General features: G+C 48.9%; 1 protein-coding gene across 1 annotated transcript in view; it reads left to right on the top strand.

Annotated features, from left to right (window-relative positions):
* The window catches only part of CAST (calpastatin), a gene marked incomplete at its 5' end in the record, with an annotated part of 58891 nt that overhangs the window by 22067 nt on the left and 14809 nt on the right, over positions 1-22015 (top strand). Inside the window, 12 exons of the mRNA XM_080362176.1 lie at positions 7184-7243; positions 14528-14578; positions 14837-14893; positions 16001-16114; positions 17394-17585; positions 17983-18084; positions 18816-18896; positions 18992-19045; positions 19621-19713; positions 19861-19956; positions 20626-20721; positions 21847-21930. Of these exons, the coding sequence (XP_080218302.1) occupies positions 7184-7243; positions 14528-14578; positions 14837-14893; positions 16001-16114; positions 17394-17585; positions 17983-18084; positions 18816-18896; positions 18992-19045; positions 19621-19713; positions 19861-19956; positions 20626-20721; positions 21847-21930 (1080 nt within the window). The remainder of the gene's footprint in view (positions 1-7183; positions 7244-14527; positions 14579-14836; positions 14894-16000; positions 16115-17393; positions 17586-17982; positions 18085-18815; positions 18897-18991; positions 19046-19620; positions 19714-19860; positions 19957-20625; positions 20722-21846; positions 21931-22015) is intronic.

Genomic DNA, 22015 nt, shown 5'->3' with positions numbered 1-22015 from the left:
TCAGCTGTGGGCTGGTTCTGAATTCTTCTCCATACCCCTGGCTGCCTGTGCATAGGAAACATAAACCGAGGTGTTGGGGGCTTAAGAATCAAATGGTACAAGCATTTTTTGAAGTCAGTTGTCATTTTCTGCCCTTGGCTGTTTTTTGTTTGAGCATAAAGCCGTTTCAGAGTCTTAATAGTGATTTAATAGTTACTAAAATAAACAAACATGCTGGTATTAAGCTTTGGACTTGACATTGTTTGCTGTAATCCAGAGGTCTTAAAACAGACATCCAGTCTAAAGGTGGTTTGACAAATCGCTTAGTCTCTAGGTGGTGTGAAGCCTTGTTCTACACTGCAGTAAATATAATATTGGTCTTATTGACAGATTGTGCTTCATGACACTGGATTTAGCGTGGCCAAATTGAAATGCGAGTAGGTTAGCTCAAAAAATGCTGCTTAAAAACCTATTGCTTTAGATGTGAGTAGTAGTATAGTTAATCAGCTTTAGCTGATACATAAAATCCAGTGATGAAGTCTTGCTAAGTTTCTTTTCTGTGCCAAAATGGCAGACGTTTTATTTTAGTAATCAAAATAGAATAAAACAGTAAGTGTGAGTCTTGTGTTATGGAAGTTGTCTGGCTCAATGTGCCGCCAATAAATTCAGCAGCACTTGAGGCTGTAGAAGAAGCTTCATGAGCTGATCAGCTTTTCAGTGTCTTGGTTCAAACCAGTCTCTAAAAAACTGTCGGGTTTTTGTTTCGTGACAAAACGGGTTTGTTTATTTCCTACGTGCTCTTTTAGCATCTCTAAATGATGGCTGATCTTGCTCCTGGGCATAGATCAGTATTTGTTGTTCTCAGCTCTAAGGGGGAGTCAGTTTATCTCCCAGGTTCTTTTGCTCTTTGCCTTTGTTGTCAGGTTGTGGAAAATTAAACTATAATAACAGTGAGAGTCTTTACACATTTTTAGGTTCTATTCATACCAGCTGAGTTCGCGAGTGTTAAGAGCACAGGAAGCATCCCTAGAGACGGGAGTTTTGTTGTTGGTTTTGGTTTTGTTTACGTTGTTTTGAGTTGCTTTGGGTTTGGGGTTTGTTTTTGTGTTTTTTGTTTAGTTGGTTTTTGTGTGTTCGTTGTTGGGGGGTGGTTCTTTGGTTTTGGTGGTTGTTTGTTTAAGGTCCGTATTAAAAAGCACATATGTAGAATAATCCAGCCACAAACACATGAATTCAACAAACCGCTCGTTGAGATGAATCTTGACGCTCGCCTATTAAATCCCGTTTGGTTTGGTTTCCTTCATGGCAGCCGGCGCAGGGCTGGGGGGTTTGCGGCGTCGGGCCCGCAGTGAGCTCGGTGCCGTCACAGCAGCATCGGCAAAGGATTCACACCGAATTAGCGCTTATCTACGAGAGTGCAGCCGCGCTCCCAGGGCTCTTCCTCCCATTCCCCTCGGTGAGCGTCACGGGCAGCCCTGTTCACGCCACGCGGTGCTCGCGGGTTCCAGCAGCGATAACGGGCTCTGGAAGCCAGGGAGGCCAGTGGTCATGAGCGGCAACGTCAGGTCACAATGTGGATTGTTTGGGAAAGAGATCACGCCGATCGCTTCTGCAGAGGAGCAGGACAGCAGGGCTGGTGAATGTGCTGTGTGAATGCACCGCTGTCTGAATAACACACAGGCACTGGCTGCAGACCCGTGTCCTGCTGGGCCATTTCATCAAGTTTTTAAAGATAAACCTCCGCAAAATTAACTGAGAGCCAGAAATCTCGGGAAAAAAATGTTTTCTTGGTTGTATGACATTTTTTCTTAGCAACTTAATAGAGGAGCTGTGTGTAAGACTGGTAATTACAAAGTACTAGGATGTTTCCAGGATTGCTTGGGATGGCAAATGGCACAGAAGCACTCAAGTTTGTTGTTTTAATTCAGCCATTGCAGACACTGTTATAATAAAACCTACATGAAGAGGCAGTTTCAGGGGTGCGTTCTCCAGTTTTAGACGCTGTATGTAGGTGCTGCTGTGTGACTCTGCCGTGGGGCTGGCGGTGGCACAGCCACTAGTCACCACGTGCCATCCAGGTGAGACCTTCAGCCGGTAACAGCTCGAGTGGTATTTTACACTGAAGTGAAACAGCCCGTTATTTTTCACAGTGGTTCTCTGAAGAGCATTTGCTGCCCGCATCTTGCAGATGCTATTAATTGAAGCTCTGTAACAGTGTTCATGGAAAGAAGTGACCATTTGTAGACAGGCAGATCAGGTGTTGCCTTCCATTACCTGGCTGTGCTGGAGTAACCCTGGGAGTCAGTGCTGTTGGAATAATGAAGCTGCTGTTGGCTTTGAGCTCGAGCCACGGTCCAGCTCAGGCACAGGTGAGGGCTCAGGTATCACAGTATCACAGTATGTTTGGAATTGGAAGGGCCCTGGAAAGCCCATCCAGTGCAATCCCCCCATGGAGCAGGAACACCCAGATGAGGTTACACAGGAAGGTGTCCAGGCGGGTTGGAATGTCTGCACAGAAGGAGACTCCACAACCCCCTGGGCAGCCTGGGCCAGGCTCTGCCACCCTCACCCCAACAAGTTGCTTCTCCTCTTTCAGTGGAACCTCCTGTGTTCCAGTTTGCACCCATTGCCCCTTGTCCTGTCCCTGGTTGTCACCAGCAGAGCCTGGCTCCATCCTCCTGACACTGCCCCTTTCCATATTGATCCCCAGCAATGAGTCCCCCCTCAGTGTCCTCTTGTCCAGCTCCAGAGCCCCAGCTCCCTCAGCCTTTCCTCACTCGGGAGATGCTCCACTCCCTGCAGCATCTTGGTGGCTGCGCTGGACTCTCTGCAGCAGTTCCCTGTCCTGCTGGAACTGAGGGGCCACAGCTGGACACAAGATTCCAGGTGTGGTCTCCCCAGGGCAGAGCAGAGGGGCAGGAGAACCTCTCTGGCCTACTGACCACCCCCTTCTAACCCACCCCAGGTCCCATTGGCTTCCTGGCCACAAGGGCCCAGTGCTGGCTCATGGTCACCCTGCTGTCCCCAGGACCCCCAAGTCCCTTTCCCCTACACTGCTCTCTAATAGGTCATTCCCCAACTTACACTGGAACCTGGGGCTGTTCCTGCCCAGATGCAGGACTCTACACTTGCCCTTGTTAAATTTTATCAGGTTATTCATTATTTCATCAGGTCCTTCTTAGACCAGGTACAGCTCCATCACTCAGGAAATATTTGCATTACCCATCCCGGAGGCTGCGGGGCTGACGTGTTTGTCCATCCGTGCGGACCCTGCCCCTGCTCGGTGGGCTCTGACCTGGGACATTCTTTGCTGCAGAATAAGCCAGTTTCTCGGTCTTTTTCCATTCTAGGCTCCCTAGGCAGAGAATGAAGCATCAGGTACTATTTTGCTTTTCCTAGCACTGAGTCCCTCATGCATCCTTTTCCTCCATTGTTTTTTTCTAGACATGTCCTCAAATCTTTCTTTATTCATCTGTACGGCCAAAACTCTCCTAGCAGTTGACCCAGAGAAGCTCAAGCCAGAAAGATGGAAAACTATTCCTGTGTTTTATATTTATGTTGTCATGGTAACAGATTTTTATCTTGGATTGCTCTTTCCTTGGGTGTTTCTGGCAAGAAGGTCTCGGTCTGTGGCATTGTAACCGTGTTTCCCCAGTGCCGCTGCCCGCCCGGCTTTGGGGGTTCGTGCCGCTGCGTCCGACCTCCTCCAACCCCCCACCGGCCTCTTGGGGATCCCCTCGGGTCCTCGCTGGAATGCGGAGGCTGGAAACGAGCTTGTAACTCGTGTTGCACGCTAACATCCCCATTTGGTTGAAGAAAGCGTCTCCTCAGATGCTGTGAGCAGCTGCAGCGTGTCCTCTGGAGGCCCGTTCATCCTCACCCACCGAGCTCGTCCTCATGTTTGAGCGTATGGAGTGCTGCATTATCTTTACGTGCTTCGTTCTTGAGCAATCTGCTGGTTCTTATTTATCCTCGTGTAATCCCAGTGTTTCTGTACTGGCCCAGTAAATGTTTTCAGCCTCTCCTCTGTTTCTGAAGGTGTCCGGTTGGTGCCTTGTGCTCCTTTCTAAGGGCGGGCAACGACCTTCCTCGGTCTGATCAGTCTTCTCCATGGATATCCAGACTTTACAGTTCCGGTTGACAATAGCTCACACTGCATTGGCTATGGGGTGGTTTCAGTGACTTTTAGCTTCCTCCACCTGCTGTTTTCTTTTCCAACTGCATTTGCATCCAGTTCTCTGAACAGTTACTTTTTCTGCTTTTGAAGTTTGTCACCTTTGCTTTTTTTCTTCTTCTGTTGCACTTTCCCTTTTAGTTCCAGGTTTGTGAGGTACAATGAAGTGATACTAGATAGATAATAATTTTAGGTAGGCTTTTTTTGGTTTGTTTTACTAACCCACTTTTTTGCTGTTGTGACTATTCTCGTTCAGCAGTAGCATGAACACTGTCACACTCGTAGGACAGACGGGTTTCTGAGGGCATTCCTCCTCTTGTCGGATCAGACCCCAGCTCTCTCCATCAGCCCTTCCTGGGAAGCCGCGCTCAGACTCAGGGCTGAGAGCAGCAGAGTTGTGCTGGTCAGGTCCTGTGCTGTCTGTCTGTCTGTCTGTGCCCGGGGCTGGTGACAGCTCAGCTGTGACTTGCAGCCGTCACACTGCCTGTCGGCAGCAGCTGGGGCAGCTAACACGTACTGGTGTTTGCCTGACCACTGTTAACCCATAACCTGTGTTTTGAGCCCATTCTGCGGGGGTCCTGGGGCTCTCGTGCTGTCAGTGGGTTCCACTGCAGGGACCGTCTCCAGACTTGTGCTGTGGGACAGGTGACAGAGCTGGGCTGTTCAGCTGGAGAACAGAAGCTCCGGGACACCTTAGTGCACCTTTCAGTGCTTAAAAGGGGCCCATGAGAAAGATGGGACAGACTTTAGAGCAGGGCCTGTTGTGACAGGACAAGGGCTGATGGTTTAAACTAAAGGAGGGAGATTCAGGCCGGACATGAGGCAGGAATTGTTGCCCTGAGGGTGGTGAGAGCCTGTGCCAGGTACCCAGAGAGGTGGTGGCTGAACCATCCCTGGAGACATCCCAGGCCAGGCTGGACGGGCTCTGAGCACCCTGAGCTGGTGAAGATGTCCCTGTCACGGCAGGGGAATGGGGAGCTGGGAATCACCGTCCTGTGGTTCTGTGATCTCTGTGTGCTCTGTGCTGGTGATCTCCCATGATCCTGGATGCTTCGCTATGGAGTTTTCCTCCTCTCCCACCTCCCAGAGGTGCTTCCTGAAGTGCCCTGGTGCCCCAGACCAGGGCCCAGCTGGCCCCGCTCTCAAGGGCCCGTCTCCCTGGGCCAGACCCGGGTTTACAGGGCACCCCGAGCACCGCAGCCCCGGCGGCACCGCGGGAGGAGCCGGCGTCCGCCGCGGTGACGCTCAGCTTCCCGTCATCTGCGGGGTCTGCCCTGACATCCCTCACCACAGCAGCACCTCTGCTCGGCGCAGGAGCCCCCCACTCTGCTCCCTGTGTTCCTGTCCCCCAGCTCGGTGTTTGTGCGGGTGTTGTCCTGGCGGGGTTCTGCAGGGCTCTGCAGGGTGTGCCTGCCCGGCTGCCGGAGCCGTGCGTCAGGCGCTCATTATGCCAGTTGCTAAGCAGCCTTTTAATATTTACCTCTGCGCCTGACACGTGTCCGGGTGTTGTGTCACCCTGCTGCAGCCTGGCTGTGGGGCTGTGAAAATGCAGCTGGGTGGCAGCTGCACACGGCGGGCCCAGGGGAGGGGAAGGGCACAACAAACGCTGCAAAAAAACAGTCCAAAAGTAGTCATAGAATCACAGAAGTTTGTATTGAAGGGCCCTCCCCATTCCCCTGCCATGACAGGGACATCTGCACCAGCTCAGGGTGCTCAGAGCCCCGTCCAGCCTGGCCTGGGATGTCTCCAGGGATGGTTCATCCACCACCTCTCTGGGTACCTGGCACAGGCTCTCACCACCCTCAGGACAACAATTGTAAAAAAAAATAGATATATATACATACATATATATAAAAGCCGCCCAGAGTCAGTCTGGTGTTGACAGTCTGGTGCTGGGCGCCAAGCGCGGGGTTGGATCTTTGTCTCGGCGCAGCTCCGCGTGGTTGCAAACCCTGAGCACCGAGGGGCTGGAAGGACAAGGACACCCTTCCTTCCCATAGTGGCGCTTTTAGGGTGGAAGCGGCAAACTGGAGGCCTTGAGTATTGCAGAATTCAGTAATTGAGTAATTCACTGTGTTGTACGAAAAAAGCTTGGTAGGAGTTTTCGGAGGGGCGGAACGGAGAAGGGCTCAGGTAAATGCGCTTTTATTAAATGGACAGGGACGAGGGTGACTAATACAACCATGTAGAACACATACCTGCTTGCTGGTCATGTAGAAGGAATTCAGACTAATTTCGTGGAGAAGAAAGAAAAGCAAAAATTATTAAAGTTCAAATTAAGAGAAGTGCGGTGTTGCCGACAGATTACCTGATGGTGGTGTTGGAAATGTGTAAAAAGGTGGTTTAAAACCTTTTGTTCCCTGTCCTGGCGTGGGAGGCTCCGTGCATTCCTGTGTACATCTCCGCCCATTCAGAAGTTCCCATCTATTATATAGTCAATCTATACATATATGGAAGCAGAAATTATTTGTTTCCATTTCTGTAGCATGGAAATTGGAGATTCTCTCTAGTGTGTGTTTAGTCCAAGGTGTGCAAGGAAAATAAATCGTGTCCTTTGCACGATACGTGGAAACACTCGTGCGTGTTACATACAGATCAATTATTCCTTTTTATCTCAATGTATTTGAGTTTGCTTATTTAGTATTTAATATTTTGTATGACGAACTAGTAAATCCAAAAGTAAATTTTTTGTTAAAAAAGAGAAGTGTGGACAAATCCTGCACAGTCAGTATTTGTGCTTCAGTATGAGAGCAGGATTTATTTTAATACTTGATATTAAACTTGTTTTCACTACATGAGAGAAGAAAAATAATGTTGTGAGAGGGTCTATGGGCACCCACACTGTCAAAATCCTACCTGTGTGTGTTGTGGAAATATGAGCAAGACAGAGGAGCTGAAATAACACTGATTTTCAATAATAATAATTTACCCTTAATTTTTAGCTGGGTAGCTGATGAGTTCAGGTGGCTTATGCTTGCTTAATAGATGTACAACAAGCTGAAGTGAATTATTTTGCTTTTTCCCCCCCAGAAGCAGTCCCCCTCTGCAGATGCATCCGAACCACAGGTGGTGAAGCCCCCTGGAGCAAAGGTACGAGCCCCTGCGGAGCCCACGCTCGCAGTCACGCACTAATGCGTGCAGCACCGTAATTCCTTTGCCAATACTGCGATGCTGAGTAACTTCACTTGGCGTATTTCCCGCCTGCAGCTTAGTTTCCTCTTTGAAAAATATCTAAAAAATGCCATGCAAAGTAGTCAGAGAATTTTATGGGAGCAATAAGAAGAACTTAATTAACATTTAAAATTTTAGCTTATTCACGGTTTGGCATGTATATAGCTCCCCCCTGTGTAATTACAGCGTTATTTACCTGGTGATACTTTTGCACATATTCAAAGAATTCGGGACAAGTTTCAGCTTTTAGTGTATGTGTAACTGCATTATCTCATTCGTCAGTGTCTCTGTCCGTCTGACAGCTCCCTTCCCTTAATGCGCTTGTTCTGTCTTGTCTTCTGACGGGAACTTCAGCGTCCAAGCCGTGTCATCAGTCACGTACTTGGGTGGCCAAGGAGACTCATCATCCTCCCTTGTGCCTCTGTTGCCTAACAGAATCTACATAAATTATTTACACACACGGTTTACCACTCTCTCCTTTCGCTTTCCATCCTCATAGCAGTGAGGCCAATGGCAGCGCTGCACACGGAGCCAGACGCGGGCCTGGCGCGGCGGGCGCACGGAGCAGGAGGCCGGCGGGGGTGTTGGGACAGCGGCGGCTCCGTGCGGCGGCGCACCCGGCTCTGCAGGCTCTGCAGGCTGCGCAGGCCCCGCCCGCAGGCCGAGAACACCTGCCTTGGTTTCCTTTTACCCCGTGGCATCACAGTGCATCGTAATGGAGACCAAACATCAGAACTAGAGGCGTGTAGCCTGCGCTTGCAGGAACACACAGAATCATAGACTCATTTCAGTTGGAAGAGACCCTCAGGATCACTGAGTCCAACCATAACCCACCCCAGCACTGCCCCATGTCCTGAGAGCCTCATGTCCGTCTGTCCAGCCCTGCAGGGCTGGTGACTCCAGCACTGCCCTGGGCAGCCTGTTCAATGCCCCACAGCCCTTTGGGGAAGAAATTGTTCCCCAGATCCAACCTCAACCTCCCCTGGGCAACTTGAGGCCGTTTCCTCTGCTCCTGGCGCTTGTTCCTGGGGAGCAGAGCCCGACCCCCCTGGCTCCAAGCTCCTTTCAGGCAGTTCAGAGATCAGAAGGTCTCCCCTCAGCTCCTGTTCTCCAGCTGAACCCCCAGGTCCCTCAGTCTCCATCACATTGTGCTCCAGCCCCTCACCAGCTCCGTTCCCTCCTCTGCACTCTCTCTGGTGCCTCAATGTGCTCCAAAGTGCTCCAAGCTCCTTTCAGGCAGTTCAGAGAGCAGAAAAGGGTTTTAAAAGGTTAAGTGGAAAGTAATGGTTGACTTCAAATCCGAAGAAGGTGGAACTAGACTCCACTCAGAGATGTGCATTAAGATGACAACAGGGAACAGGCAGCATTAGGATGTTATTATTATTAGATTGAGGTTGGATGTGGGAACAATTTCTTCTCCAAAGGGCTGTGGGGCATTGAACAGGCTGCCCAGGGCAGTGCTGGAGTCACCAGCCCTGGAGGGCTGGACAGACAGACATGAGGTTCTCAGGACACGGGGCAGGGACAGGGGTCAGTTAACCATTGGACTCGATGATCTTGAGGGGCTTTTCCAACCCAAATGATTCTGTGATTCTATGACTTGGACTGGCAGCAGTGAGCTGGATGACAAACCGTTTCTATTTGTGCACACTGACCAAGTCTCCGGTTTCATCCTCCTGTTGTGGCTGTGAACAGATCACTTCTGTCACGTTTGTTACTGATGCTGTTCTCCACACGGCTGAACCCAGACAGCTATCTGGAAATAGTTGTGGTCTTTCCCTGCTTGAAATTTGAAACAACTGTAGAATAACGTGGTAAATATCTACTCCAACCGGTAAAACTGGTGTTTGCGAGATGAGACAGAAGTAGAGCAGCAGAGGCACACCAGCACAGTGAGACTGGTGAACACGCATCTCTTTGATGTGTGTAAGATAATTAGTATTTGCTTTTAATGTGCGTTGCATTATTAATTCCTTCCTCCCGTTGGATTAAGCACATCATCCGCATTTCGACATTAGACCCCCTTGAAATGAAGGTTGCTGAGTCACTTTTGTTCCTAGTCCTGAATTTCTTGCAAATTAACGACTGTTCCCTAATTGCCTGCTGTGACCAAGTCTCGTTAGTCTTTCTTGGAGTCCCTCTGGTGCACAGCTGCTCCTAACCCTGCTCAGGACTCCGCCTCAGCTCTCAGTTCCTGCAGTTGACCCCGCTGTTGTGCCCTCTGCGACAGCTGCGAGGGACTGCGGCAGGAGCGCGGAGCTTGTGCGCGCAGCTCGGCTTTTCCAGGCTGGGTTTGGGTGTCCGCGGTCAGTTTGAACCGCGCCATCTGGGGCCGCGGCACCGCGCGGGGGAGAGGGGCGGCGGCGCGGGTGGGAGGAGCATCAGCGCGGGTGGGAGGAGCATCAGCGCGGGTGGGAGGAGCATCAGCGCGGGTGGGAGGAGCATCAGCGCGGGGGGGAGGAGCATCAGCGCGGGGGGGAGGAGCATCAGCGCGGGGGGGAGGAGCCATGACACGGGTGGGAGGAGCGGCAGCGCGGGGGGGGAGGAGCATCAGCGCAGCGGGGAGGAGCGGCGGCGCGGGTGGAACGTCTCTTCCTGTGCAGGAATCGGTGTGGGCTGTAAAACGATGCTGTGGCTTCAGGCCGTGGCTGTCACCACTGACTGTTCAGACAATGACTGAACAGTTACCTTCGAGCAACTAGAGTCTAAAGTCTTGTGCCGGAGCTGCTGGTTTGACTTGCCTGGTAATAAGGAAGGGAGCCAGGAGCCCTGCGTGGTGAAACAGGAGCTGCTGGGTGTGCTCAGGTGGAAGAGGAGAGTTTATAGGTCATGGAAGGAGGGGCTGGCCACTTGGGGAGAATATCAGGCTGTTGTCAGAGGGTGTAGGGAGGCAACTAGGAAAGCTAAGGCTTCCTTAGAATTAAACCTGGCGAGAGGGGTCAAGGACAACAGGAAGAATTTTTTCAAACACACGGCAGATAAAACGAACACCAGAGGCAATGCAGGCCACTGAGGAACGAGGTGGGTGCCCTGGTACAGAGAAGGCAGAGTTACTGAATGTTCTTTGTCTCTGCCCTGCCGGGGGCTGTCCTGAGGATCCCGCACCACTGAGGCCCAGGGGAAGGCAGGACAATGAGGAGTTTGCCTGGGTTGATGAGGACTGAGTTAGGGAGCAGTTGGGCAATCTGGACACCCTAAATCCACGGGTCCGGATGGGATGCACCCGCGGGTGCTGAGGGAGCTGGCTGAGGTCATTGCTGGACCGCTCTCCATCATCTTTGCCAAGTCTTGGGAAATGGGAGAGGTGCCTGAGGACTGGAGGAAAGCAAATGTCACTGCAGTCCTCAAAAAGGGCAGGAAGGAGGATCCAGGTAATTGTAGACTGGTCAGCCTCACCTCTGTCCCTGGGAAACTGATGGAACGACTTCTCCTTGGTGCCATCTCAAGGCATATCAGGGATCAGAAGGTCATTAGGGGCAGTCAGCATGGCTTCACCAAGGGGAAGTCGTGCTTGACCAACATTTATGAGGACATAACAAGACGGATGGATGATGGCAGGGCAGTGGATGTGGTCTACCTTGACTTGAGTGAGACACTGACACAGTGTCCACAGCATCCTTACAGCTGAACTGAGGGAGTGCGGGCTGGATGTAGTGAGGTGACTGCGAACTGGCTGAAGGGAAGAAGCCAGAGAGTCGTGGTCAATGGGCAGAGTCAGGTGAGGCCAGTATCCAGTGCAGTGCCTCAGGGGCAGTGCTGAGGCCGGTATTATTCAATATATTCATCAGTGATTTGGACAAGGGAATTGAGTGCACTGTCAGCAAGTTTGCTGGTGACACCAAGCTGGGAGGAGTGACTGACACTGCAAGCTGTGCTGCCATCAGAGACCTGGACAGGATGGAGAGCTGGGCAAGGAATAACGTAATGAAATAGAACAAGGGCAAGTGTAGAGTCTTGACTCTGGGCAGGAACAACCCCAGGTTCCTGAATGAGTTGGGGAATGACCTGTTAGAGAGCAGTGTAGGGGAAAGGGAGCTGGGGGTCCTGGGGACAGCAGGGTGACCATGAGCCAGCACTGGGCCCTTGTGGCCAGGAAGCCAATGGGACCTGGGGTGGGTTAGAAGGGGGTGGTCAGTAGGTCAGAGAGGTTCTCCTGCCCCTCTGCTCTGCCCTGGGGAGACCACACCTGGAATCTTGTGTCCAGCTGTGGCCCCTCAGTTCCAGCAGGACAGGGAACTGCTGCAGAGAGTCCAGCGCAGCCACCAAGATGCTGCAGGGAGTGGAGCATCTCCCGTGTGAGGAAAGGCTGAGGGAGCTGGGGCTCTGGAGCTGGACAAGAGGACACTGAGGGGGGACTCATTGCTGGGGATCAATATGGAAAGGGGCAGTGTCAGGAGGATGGAGCCAGGCTCTGCTGGTGACAACCAGGGACAGGACAAGGGGCAATGGGTGCAAACTGGAACACAGGAGGTTCCACTGAAAGAGGAGAAGCAACTTGTTGTGGTGAGGGTGGCAGAGCCTGGCCCAGGCTGCCCAGGGGGTTGTGGAGTCTCCTTCTGTGCAGACATCCCAACCCGCCTGGACACCTTCCTGTGTAACCTCATCTGGGTGTTCCTGCTCCATGGGGGGATTGCACTGGATGAGCTTTACTGGGCCCTTCCAATCCCCCACATTCTGGGATTCTATGAATTCTTTATTATTGGATTTGAAATCAATTATTGCTAAAAGTGTATCTAAATAGATGTGTGTGTAAGCATGTATGTGTTCCTGTTCATATATTTTAACGTGGCATTAGCATCTTCATGTGCGTATGTCCTGAATCAAGGCGTTGCCCACGTGAGTCCATATATTCTTCAGCATCGTCAAGATGAATGTATATGAGCAAATCTGCTCATTTTAAAAGGTATACAAGAATAACGAATAAAGCATACCCTACACAAAAAAATCAAATATTTAGTAAAATATTATTTACAATTAAAAACAAAACCAGCCTGCAGTTGCTAATAACTGTTTTGGCAGGCTGAGAATTTGAATTCATGTTCTGTAAGGCTCTTGTCAGGCATTGACAGAAACTCAAGTAAAGACATTGTCATGCAAAAAAGATGTGTTTAGGGCTTTTTTTCTGAAAAGCCTGAGTTGTGCTTCAAGCGCTGAGCAGGCAGCGGTGCCGCAGGAAACGTCGCGCTCCGCTTCTTGGACCTCATGCCTGCCCTTCTGTTCTCGGCAGCCTTGCTGCCCGTGCTGGGTTGACTGAAAATGGGTTGATTTTCTTCATGCAGTCAGAAACTTTTCTTTTTTGAGCTGGCACGGTGGTTGTGTGGATTTAGTCTGAGAAAAAGACGGTAACACCCCAGGACGGGGGTTGGTGTTAACGATGTTCTTCAGGTAACGACCCAGGGGAACACGGGGCCGCGCTGTTGCCGTGGGTGGTCTGGGAGCCCAGGACGTTGTGAGCCCGCAGGTGTGGGGTGGCCGGGAGGGGACGCTGGTGGGACGGACCTCGGTGACATCAGGGCGGTCAGTGGGAGTATTCCCTCCCGTTGGCGTTGGGCTTCAGGTCTAAGGGGCGTTCCAGACAGGGTTTTCCGGCCGGGGAGACCCGTCCTGGTTCCGCTCCGTTTCGGGCAGTTCCATTCAGCCGCTCCTCTAGTCTGGCCTTTACTGTTCTGCCATTTCCTGGTACCCTCTGGGAATTTCTGCCTTTTTGGTCGTTTTTCCCCTCTTACCCTGGGGTGGGCTGTTGGGACCTGGCTGTCTTTCCCCATGTGGGCGTAGTTCATGAGTAACTGCTTCCAGTATCTCTCATTTTATGTTCTATTTTCCATCTCATATACATGTCTAGTAGTAGTGGTATATTAGTATTATTTCGTTACTTTATTAAACCATGTTTATCTCCATCCCCGAGTTTCTCGCTCTCGGGTTTGGGTGTCGTGGGGAGCGAGCGGCTCTGTGCTCGTCATTGCTGGTCGGGGTTAAACCACCGCAGTGCCCAGGGACGTCACACATGGGACTGACACTTCGCTTTGGGTGTTACGTACACACCGCTATTCTGAGCTTGAAAACGGAGAGAATTTAGGATTGTCTTCCCTATATAGGACTGGTTCGTGTACAAGTGCACAAATGGATGTGCGTGTCTTTGCATTAACCATATAGTGGTCATGTAACAAGGGTGAACATATAAAGTTTGACCGAGCCTGAGAAGTACCGTGTTTCAACCAGGTCAGATGCCAAGAGAAAGTCCAAAGTGGTGAATGTGAGAGGTTAAGTGATGTATTTTTATTCCTTTTTAAATTTATTCTTATTTTTTCCCCGCTCTGGGGTTCAGGACATTTTTGTCGCCCCTCTCTATCGGTATTTTACCCTTTGTGACTCACTTCCCTGGTGGTGTGTTCTTTACTGTGCTTGCAGCATCCAGACCTTGGCCAAGCTTGTGCCCAGCGTCTACGTTTTCATGCGTTTTCATGCGTTTTCATTTTCATGTGTTTTCATGCGTTTTCAGGATTCCCCAGCCAGGAGTCTGTGGCTCAGTGTGTGGGTGTGAATACTTGTGTAACAAATGCTAAACTAATTTAGCCAGCTTCTCTGTGTGGTCAACTAGCAAATAGGAGCTGGATGTGTATGAAGGGTAATTAGTGCTTGGCAGCTGAAATGAAAACATTACAAATGATGAACAAATGTAAACTGCTACCTAGGAGACTCTGTTGGTGTTGATTTTAGTTGTTCACTGATTTTTAATAGGCTAGTAGGGGAAAAAAAAAAGCTGTTATTTGTCTCGTACTAACTTTAAATAGTGTATTTGCAGGATAGATGGTTTGTTCCTACGTGTTTCTACTACTAGTAATCTATTGCTTAGTGCACTTTGGGATGAATTGCTGGAGTAAATTTTGCAGCACAGCTGCAGAAAATTTCCAGGTGTAAATCAAACAGTTCATTTTATTTGCCTAAAATCTTCTTTTCTCTGTTTTTGCTCCGTGGTGCGAGGAGCGTGTGTGTTCGCACGCAGTCGAGTGCGCTCAGATCACTGGGATCGCGGGGTCCGTGCCAGGGTGTTGTGAACGGCGGGACCAGAGCAGCGCAGATCAGTTCGCAGCTCGTGTGCTCACAGTGTGAGCCTGTTTGCTGACTGTCTTTTGAATAAGCTGGCCTCTTAGAAACAGCCAAGCATATTAACGCCTCTCTGTGTGTATGTTGCTTGTATTTCAGTCCATACCAACAACCAAAATGGAATCTGGAAAAAACACGCAGTCGACCAAGGTAAATACTTATCTTTCACCTTTGGCGAGCTGTACTTTGGCCTTTGTCTAACTGTGCGCAGAGCGGGTGAAGCCCCGCGGCGCGGTGCGGCGGACCTGCGCGCCGGGGAGCCGGGCTGGCGGCGGACACGGCGCGCGGGGCAGGGCTGTGGTGCTGAGCGCCGTCGGTGTCGGGTGCTGGTGTGAGCTGCTGTGGATCGTGTTCCACAGCGCTGAACGGTGCCAAGGGTAAACCTCGTGTTATTTTGTTTTATGACAGCCGACAGACTCTCAGAATAAACAGCTGGCTGAAGAGAGGCAGAAGGAGCCCGCTGCCGTAAGTTGTATCATTTTGCTCCGTTTTATTTTTAACAGAAGCTTGTAGAATTTTTCTTCTTTCCTTCCCTTTCCCCTTCCCCCTTCCCCTTCCTCTTCCCTTTCCCCTTTCCCTTCCCCTTCCCTTTCTCTTTCCCCTTCCCCTCCCCTTTCCCCTTTCCTTTCCCCTTTCCTTTCCCCTTCCCGTTCCCTTTCCCTTTCCCCTTCCCCTTCACCTTTCCTTTCCCCTTCCCTTCCCTCTCCCTCTCCCCTCTCCCCTTTCCCCTCTCCCCTTTTCCCTTTTCCCTTTCCCCTTTCCCCTTTCCCTTCCCCTTCACCTTTCCTTTCCCCTTCCCTCTCCCCTTTCTCCTTTCTCCTTTCCTCTTTCCCCTTCCCTTTCCCTTTTCCCTTCCCCTTCCTCTTCTCCTTCCCTTTCCCCTTTCCCCTTCCCCTTCCCCTTCCTCTTTCCCCTTTCCTCTTCCCTTTCCCCTTCCTGTTCCCCTTCCCTTTCCCCTTCCCCTTCACCTTTCCTTTCCCCTTCCCTTTCCCTCTCCGCTCTCCCCTTTTCCCTTTCCCCTTCCCCTTTCCCTTCCCCTTCACCTTTCCTTTCCCCTTCCCTCTCCCCTTTCTCCTTTCCCCTTTCCTTTCCCTTTTCCCTTCCCCTTCCTCTTCCCCTTCCCTTTCCCCTTCCCCTTCCTCTTTCCCCTTTCCTCTTCCCTTTCCCCTTCCCGTTCCCCTTCCCTTTCCCCTTCCCGTTCCCCTTCCCTTTCCCCTTCCCCTTCATCTTTCCTTTCCCCTTCCCTTTCCCTCTCTCTCCCCTCTCCCCTTTTCCCTTTCCCCTTTCCCCTTTCCCCTTTCCTTTCCCCTTCCCTCTCCCCTTTCTCCTTTCCCCTTCCCTTTCCCTTTTCCCTTCCCCTTCCTCTTCCACTTCCCTTTCCCCTTTCTCCTTTCCCCTTTCCTCTTCCCCTTCCTTTCCCCTTCCCCTTCCCTCTCCTCTCTTCCCTTTCCCCTTTCCATTTCTCCTTTCCCCTTCCTCTTTCCCTTCTCCTTTCCTTTCCTAAAAAATAAGGAAAATCCAAGCCAAACAAACTATTTCCACATCTAATACTAATAATTTATGTCCAAACAGGCAAAAAACCAAGCCTCACCTTCTATGACCACTTCTAAACCAAACGACACTGGAAAAGTAACTGCAGCTCAGGCTGAGCAGCGTGCACAAGGACCCTCCACAGAGACAGCAGAGGTTTGTAGAGCAGCAGTCCGGTTTGTTATTTGTGTTACGGTGGGCGTCAGCAGTCTGTGTCAAGGCAGATTCTTGCGCTGGCTGTGGTAAGTGACTGTGGGCCCACAAAAACCACCATGTAGAAAAGCTCAAAAGCTGCCCTGTGTTTAAAGGTGTGTGTGACAAACCTCCTTGTGCCGCTCTATAATCCGGGACTTAGGACATTCACACTTTGCCCGCTAATTAACACCCTGAACGCACCTCCTCCAGCCAACCCTATTAAAGCGTAAGCAGACGGAGCTGCCCATGCAGACAGTGTTGGCCATTTGTGCTGGTTGGTTGGTGATCCTGACGTGCATCCACCTCTGCTGCCCTCCCGGTACATCTGTTCTCGCTGTTGGTTGAGCGGCTGTTCTGTGGAGCCCGTGGTGTGTTTGCCATTGCTGTGCTGGCTCCAGACGCACAGGTCACCAAGTTACAGGTGTCTGTGTGCAGCAGGGCAGCCCATATACCATGATTGCAAGATGGAAAAAGGAACGGAAGGGTCGGGGAAACAGCCAGGGAAGGGTCATTTCAAAATTTGGAGCAGAAGTGTAGTAGGGCCAGGACTGAGATATTTTGATCTACTCTGTCTGGGTGACAAGGCCGGAGTAACCTGAAGGGCTCCTGCCTCAGTGCCAGAACCCACCTTTCTGCAGTGAATGGGCAAAGGATGCAGCCGCCTGCGTTTGTGTGGCTGTTGCTCCAGCACCCAGCCCCTGCAGGAGTCTTCACCCTGGCTGCTTGAGCAGCGTTTGCTGCTGCTGTTAGTGCGTTGAGAGCTCGGGGGTGCAAACGAAAGCTTTCAAAAGGGACTTTGAAGGGGCCTCATAGTCTTTCTACACTGCGTGTTTCTTTTACTGGCAAAGTTAAAATAAAGGAGGTACTTAAAATTACCTGCTTTTCTCACGATAAAATCACACTGCAAACAGAGTAGTAGAGTAGTATTGCAGGTAGACAGCAGCTCACTCCGCCCAAGCATCTGGATGTTGCACTGTCCAGCTGCTGAGTCCAAAAGATAAGTGCAGCCTCAGAGCTGAACATTTTAAGCTGAGCTCATTATCATGCAGGCTGCAGCCACCCAACTTCCAGAGCACTCAGACAGGACACCGAACCAGCTTATCGTTTCTTATTCAAAGTGTAGGTGAAGAGGAACAATAGATATGCATGCCTGAGTAGAACATCGCCGTTTTACTTTGGTTTGTCTCCAGAATTTCCAGCGTAGGGCCGTATAATAATGATTCTTGTCGTGTTTCTCCAGCCCGTGTCTGAGAAGACGTCCGCGGCGGCCGGTGCGGGCGCAGCCGGTGCCAGCGCGGCTGCTGCAGCTGGTACATCAAGCGCTGAGGTTGGTGAACACAGCCCACACGAACGCCTCCCACGTGGAAATGTCTCGAGGCGTGTTTCTCTCTCTGAAACACGCCCCAGAAAACATGAATTGGTGACCACTGAGGTATTGCTGTGCACTGGTTATGCATGGTGGTGAACGACTATATGAAAGAAAATGTAGCAAACTACTGCTGTGTCATTTGTTTTTTTGGCAAATAGGACTTTTAAAAATCACTTTTTCCACAACTGGCGTAAAATTGGTTACTCTTTGTCTTCAGTTATATTTATACATGTGTCTGTGTATGTCAGATAGTATATAAATACACATGATCTTATTACTGACAGTGGGGAATGGATTTAAGAACGGTTCTCACTGAAAAAACTGGCAAGTGCAGGAGCTACTCAGATAAACTTTTGGTTTCATTTTGAGGAGTTTTCTACCCATTCAGGAGATTATTCAGCTTTTTTTTTATCCTTTGTACAGTATGATAACTTATATAATGATCCCCTTTTTATTTTAGGCTGGCATGGATGAGTCGGCACTAGATAGCCTTATAGATACCCTCGGTGGACCTGAAGAACATGTGCCTCCTAGTCCTGTTTACACCGGCCCGGAAGTTACGGTATTTCACGTGTTTTTGTGGTTTACAACATTAGCTTCTGAGATATGTCTGTAGTTGCTCAGTGCTACATGGATCCAGTAATTCTCACTTTGCTAAACAGAGTTTACAGGGTTGCACTTTGGTGTTGTTTTCAGTAATACAGAAATGATGCAGTTATGTTTGTATTGCACTAGAAAACAGTGAAGTACCAACAAAGGGAGTTTGTTGCTTTTTGAAGTGATTTCCAAGCACGGATTTACCAAGGGCAGGGATGGGGGTAAAAGAGAGTGTAAACAACCTAGATTTCATTTCTTTTTGAGGACGAGTAAAACATGGGGAAGAATACATACTTCTGAGTCAGAACGGGAGAGTAACGTAAGAAGGTTTAGGATTACGAGATCAATGGCTCCGTGCAGTAGTCAGCTGTAACAAAAATGTTTGAATTTGTAAATATTTACAATTCAGTCTAAGTACAGCAATATATCGTATGGTCTGAGGCACTGAGGTGGTTTCTGTTAGCGCAGAGGAACCTGTCAGTGCAGGTGCAGCGCTTTGCTGAACCACGTGCGTGGTTGAAACACGGGACACGCATGTTCTGAAAGACACCGAACAGTCACGCTCAGGACGGTCCCTCTGGTCTACCCAGCCTCGTGTTTGCTTCCCAGCAGGATCACCACACGTAGCTCTACGTTAGACATTTTTCTCAATTAAAATCAGCACAAAAAAGATTAACGCGTGTATTCTTTCCATAGGAAGGTTTCTCTTCAGAATACCTGGAAGAACTGGGCAAACGGGAAGGTAGTCTCCCCCCAAAGTACGTTAAGTTGTTGAAGGTCAGTGAGTCAAAACCAAAAATCCCCGGTGTGTGTTTTCTTTCACTTTGTGTGGCTTTGCTTCCCATTTACCACAAGACTAATTCTCATTCTAGAGCAAAGGAGATGGCAAAGATGGAGTCCTACCAAAAGTGGATGACCAGGATGAAGTAAGACTTGGGTTTTTTATACTGGAAGGTGGAAATAACCCAATTATCATTAGATTCCTAGAAAAAATTCAATGTTGCCTGTCTTCCAAAATCCCAGGAAGTGGGAGAGGGCTGTAGGGTGTCACACAACGTAAATACTGATAAAACAGAATAGAACTTGGCACAGATGTTTGTAATAAGTAAGTAGGGATTTTCAGGACACTGGCTGAAGATGAAACAAGTCACATAAATGCTTATGGAGATATTTGGGATTATAATAACGCAGGGAAGAAATAGTAGCTGTGCATGTCGGAGTCTCTTTGTAATGTCTTTAGCAAAGATTACTTGAATTTCTGTACTAGCAAGGTATTTCTTTAAGCCAGCTTAATTTTACTGTTTATAAGTTTAACATATAAAAGCCTATCTAAAAAATTAATCAACCAGTGAGGGGAAATCTCTCTGTTTGTTCTGCAACAGCAACATGTGCTCATGTGTTTGCGTGAGTAAGCACGGAGCACACAGATCTTTAAACTGGGTTTGGCAGCACTGACGTTTTAACTTTAATGGTCATCACCTGGTTTGCAATTCCTTCTCAGAAGCCGATGACGGATGATGAGCTTGCAGAGGCACTGTCGTCCGACTTCACCTCTAGTGCTGCTCCTGCTGAAGAGAAGACAAGTCCAACAGAGGTATTGATATTTTTTGCACCGTTACGTGCCTTTGTTGCAGTGAAATACTGCCATTTTTATAATAATATTTCACTTTAAAATTATCTTGACAATTCTTCCCTCCTTTTTATTTTTGCAAATTTGCGTGTAACTTCCTATCTCTTGTAGAAACCCGGTAAAGAAGGAGAAATCGTGCAAGCACAAGCAGCAAGTTCACTCAAGACATCTGCTCCTCCTAAGGAGAAGAAACCAAAATCAAAAGAGGTATGCACACTCATTACTGGTTAACTTCTAATTAAAATCTACAAGGACGCACCATATTTTATGTGTGTGATCCTGTAAAGATGCTCATTGTCCTCATTTTCAGTTGTAAATCCTGTTTGTCATAGAAAGCGCAGGGGTAATAGGAATTGCTGTTGTTCAGGCTCTGCCTTAGAGATCCGGCTTTAATGGGTGGGATGATTCTCCTTCTGGATTCTCCGCAGAGTAACTGTGGCTCTTCTGACTTGGGGCAGTAGAGCAGAGAAATGTGTGTGTTTCCTTAGCTGTGCGAGGTGTGTTTAAAACTCGGACATGACATAATTTCTCCTGTTTTACAAACCTTTCTGTTTTGCTATGTAGAAAGCAAGTGTGACCTTACACTTCCTGGGTTTGCCATTTCAAAACATATGGAAATCTTGGGGTTTTTTTCTTTCTTTCTTTTCCTCTCATCCCTCCCTAAGAGGAGATACGGCTTGATTACACTGTGCTATTCTTATCACATAATTTGCCATGTCCTGCAATTTGACGTTAATGAAATTAGGTAAAGCCAAGCAGGAATTATCAGTCTGGTGCTGGCTTTTCGCTTCATATAGAGCATAAGAGATGTGTAAGGTAAAGCCTGTGTCACTTAAAAGAAATAACAGAATTATTTGTGTATTTCCTTAAATGCAGGATATCAAAGATGATGCAGTGGAAGCTCTTCTTGATACTCTTGGTGCACCCGAACCTGAGCCCGAAGACCCTACCCCCGTTGTAGAAGTGTCAGAGGTACAATCGTACTCCTTTTTACAGCAGCTTTCAGACTCTCCCTTGGAATCCTGAATCCTTGTTAGATCCTGGACAAGCGTGTAAAATAAAAACAGTGCAAGGCCTAAGGAATGTCTGAGTCTGTGTGGTTAAGAAGTGAAGGTATCCCGAGTGTATACAGATAGAATAGAAGATGGTCTGGAAAACTAAAGGCATTTCATTTGGCTATAAGCATACACACGTACACTTCTCCCCGTGCTGGCGGTAGTTGCGCTGTTTTTTATCCCCAAGCACTGGGTACAACTGATAGCAAGCTTTTGTTTTGCATGTGCCTGCTGTTGCGTTTTTAATTAACTTTTGGGTGTTTTCACGCATGTACTTATTTTTCTGTCAGACCTTATTATGTTCTCGATTTGGGTCTTTTGCCGTGTCTCCCAAGACCTTTGTTTTTCTTCAGCAGTCAGATTTTTACAGTAGCCCTGTGTTTGCATGTTAAACTTTGACTTTTTAGTTCAGTTTTGCAAACTCTGCCGATAACCCTACCAATAGCAGTTATTTTCCCCTGTTTTCACCTACAGCTCAGAGCAGACAAAGGACAGGGAAATAGCAGAAAGTCTGTGTTGCCGAGAGAAGATGCTGGAGCCCAATTTTGGCAGAAAGCACCACATTGTGTTGCAGATTGAGTCAGTCTGGGCCTTCAGATAACTTAGTGGATACATTGCTTCACCACGGGGGCCCGGAGAATTAAAGGCTGTGTTTCAGTAGGAGTGACGGAAGAAGATGCAGGATTACAGCTTGTAGAATCAAAGTGGTGAAATCCAAGGGAACCTGAGGATTTTGTACAACCCAAAAATTCTTGAAGTACCTGACTGGATGTTACAGCTCAGAATAGTGCCTGAAGTTTTTTAGAATTTGAAGTAACGTATTCACATATGGTGTCGATTCTTAAGACACAATGATTTTATGACAGAAATTTGATAGGAATGAACTGAGGACTTTTAATACCTTGATATATGGAATAACTTTATGTGATGCCAGTACTTCTTTGAACAGCGGGCTGAAGAATCTTGATAGAGAAGTTGAGTGTACTTTGAGGTGTTTATTTTAATTTCCCTAATTGGTTGGGTTTTCTTCTTTCTTTTTAAGGCAAAAGCTAAAGAAAAAAAAGAAGAGAAGACTGGAGAACGTGATGACACGATACCTCCAGAATACAGGTTAACACCAGAGTTGGTAAGCGTTTCATATCTCAACTGCTTTGTAAATAGTGAACTGTGTCTGATGCTTCATTTCGTCACAGAGAGGGAAAGAACACACA

This window comes from Nesoenas mayeri (assembly GCF_963082525.1).
Source record: "Nesoenas mayeri genome assembly, chromosome: Z".
In the NCBI taxonomy this organism is placed as follows: Eukaryota; Metazoa; Chordata; class Aves; order Columbiformes; family Columbidae; genus Nesoenas; species Nesoenas mayeri.
The sequence above is the reverse complement of the archived record's forward strand: the minus strand, read 5'-3'. Positions and strand labels throughout refer to the sequence as shown.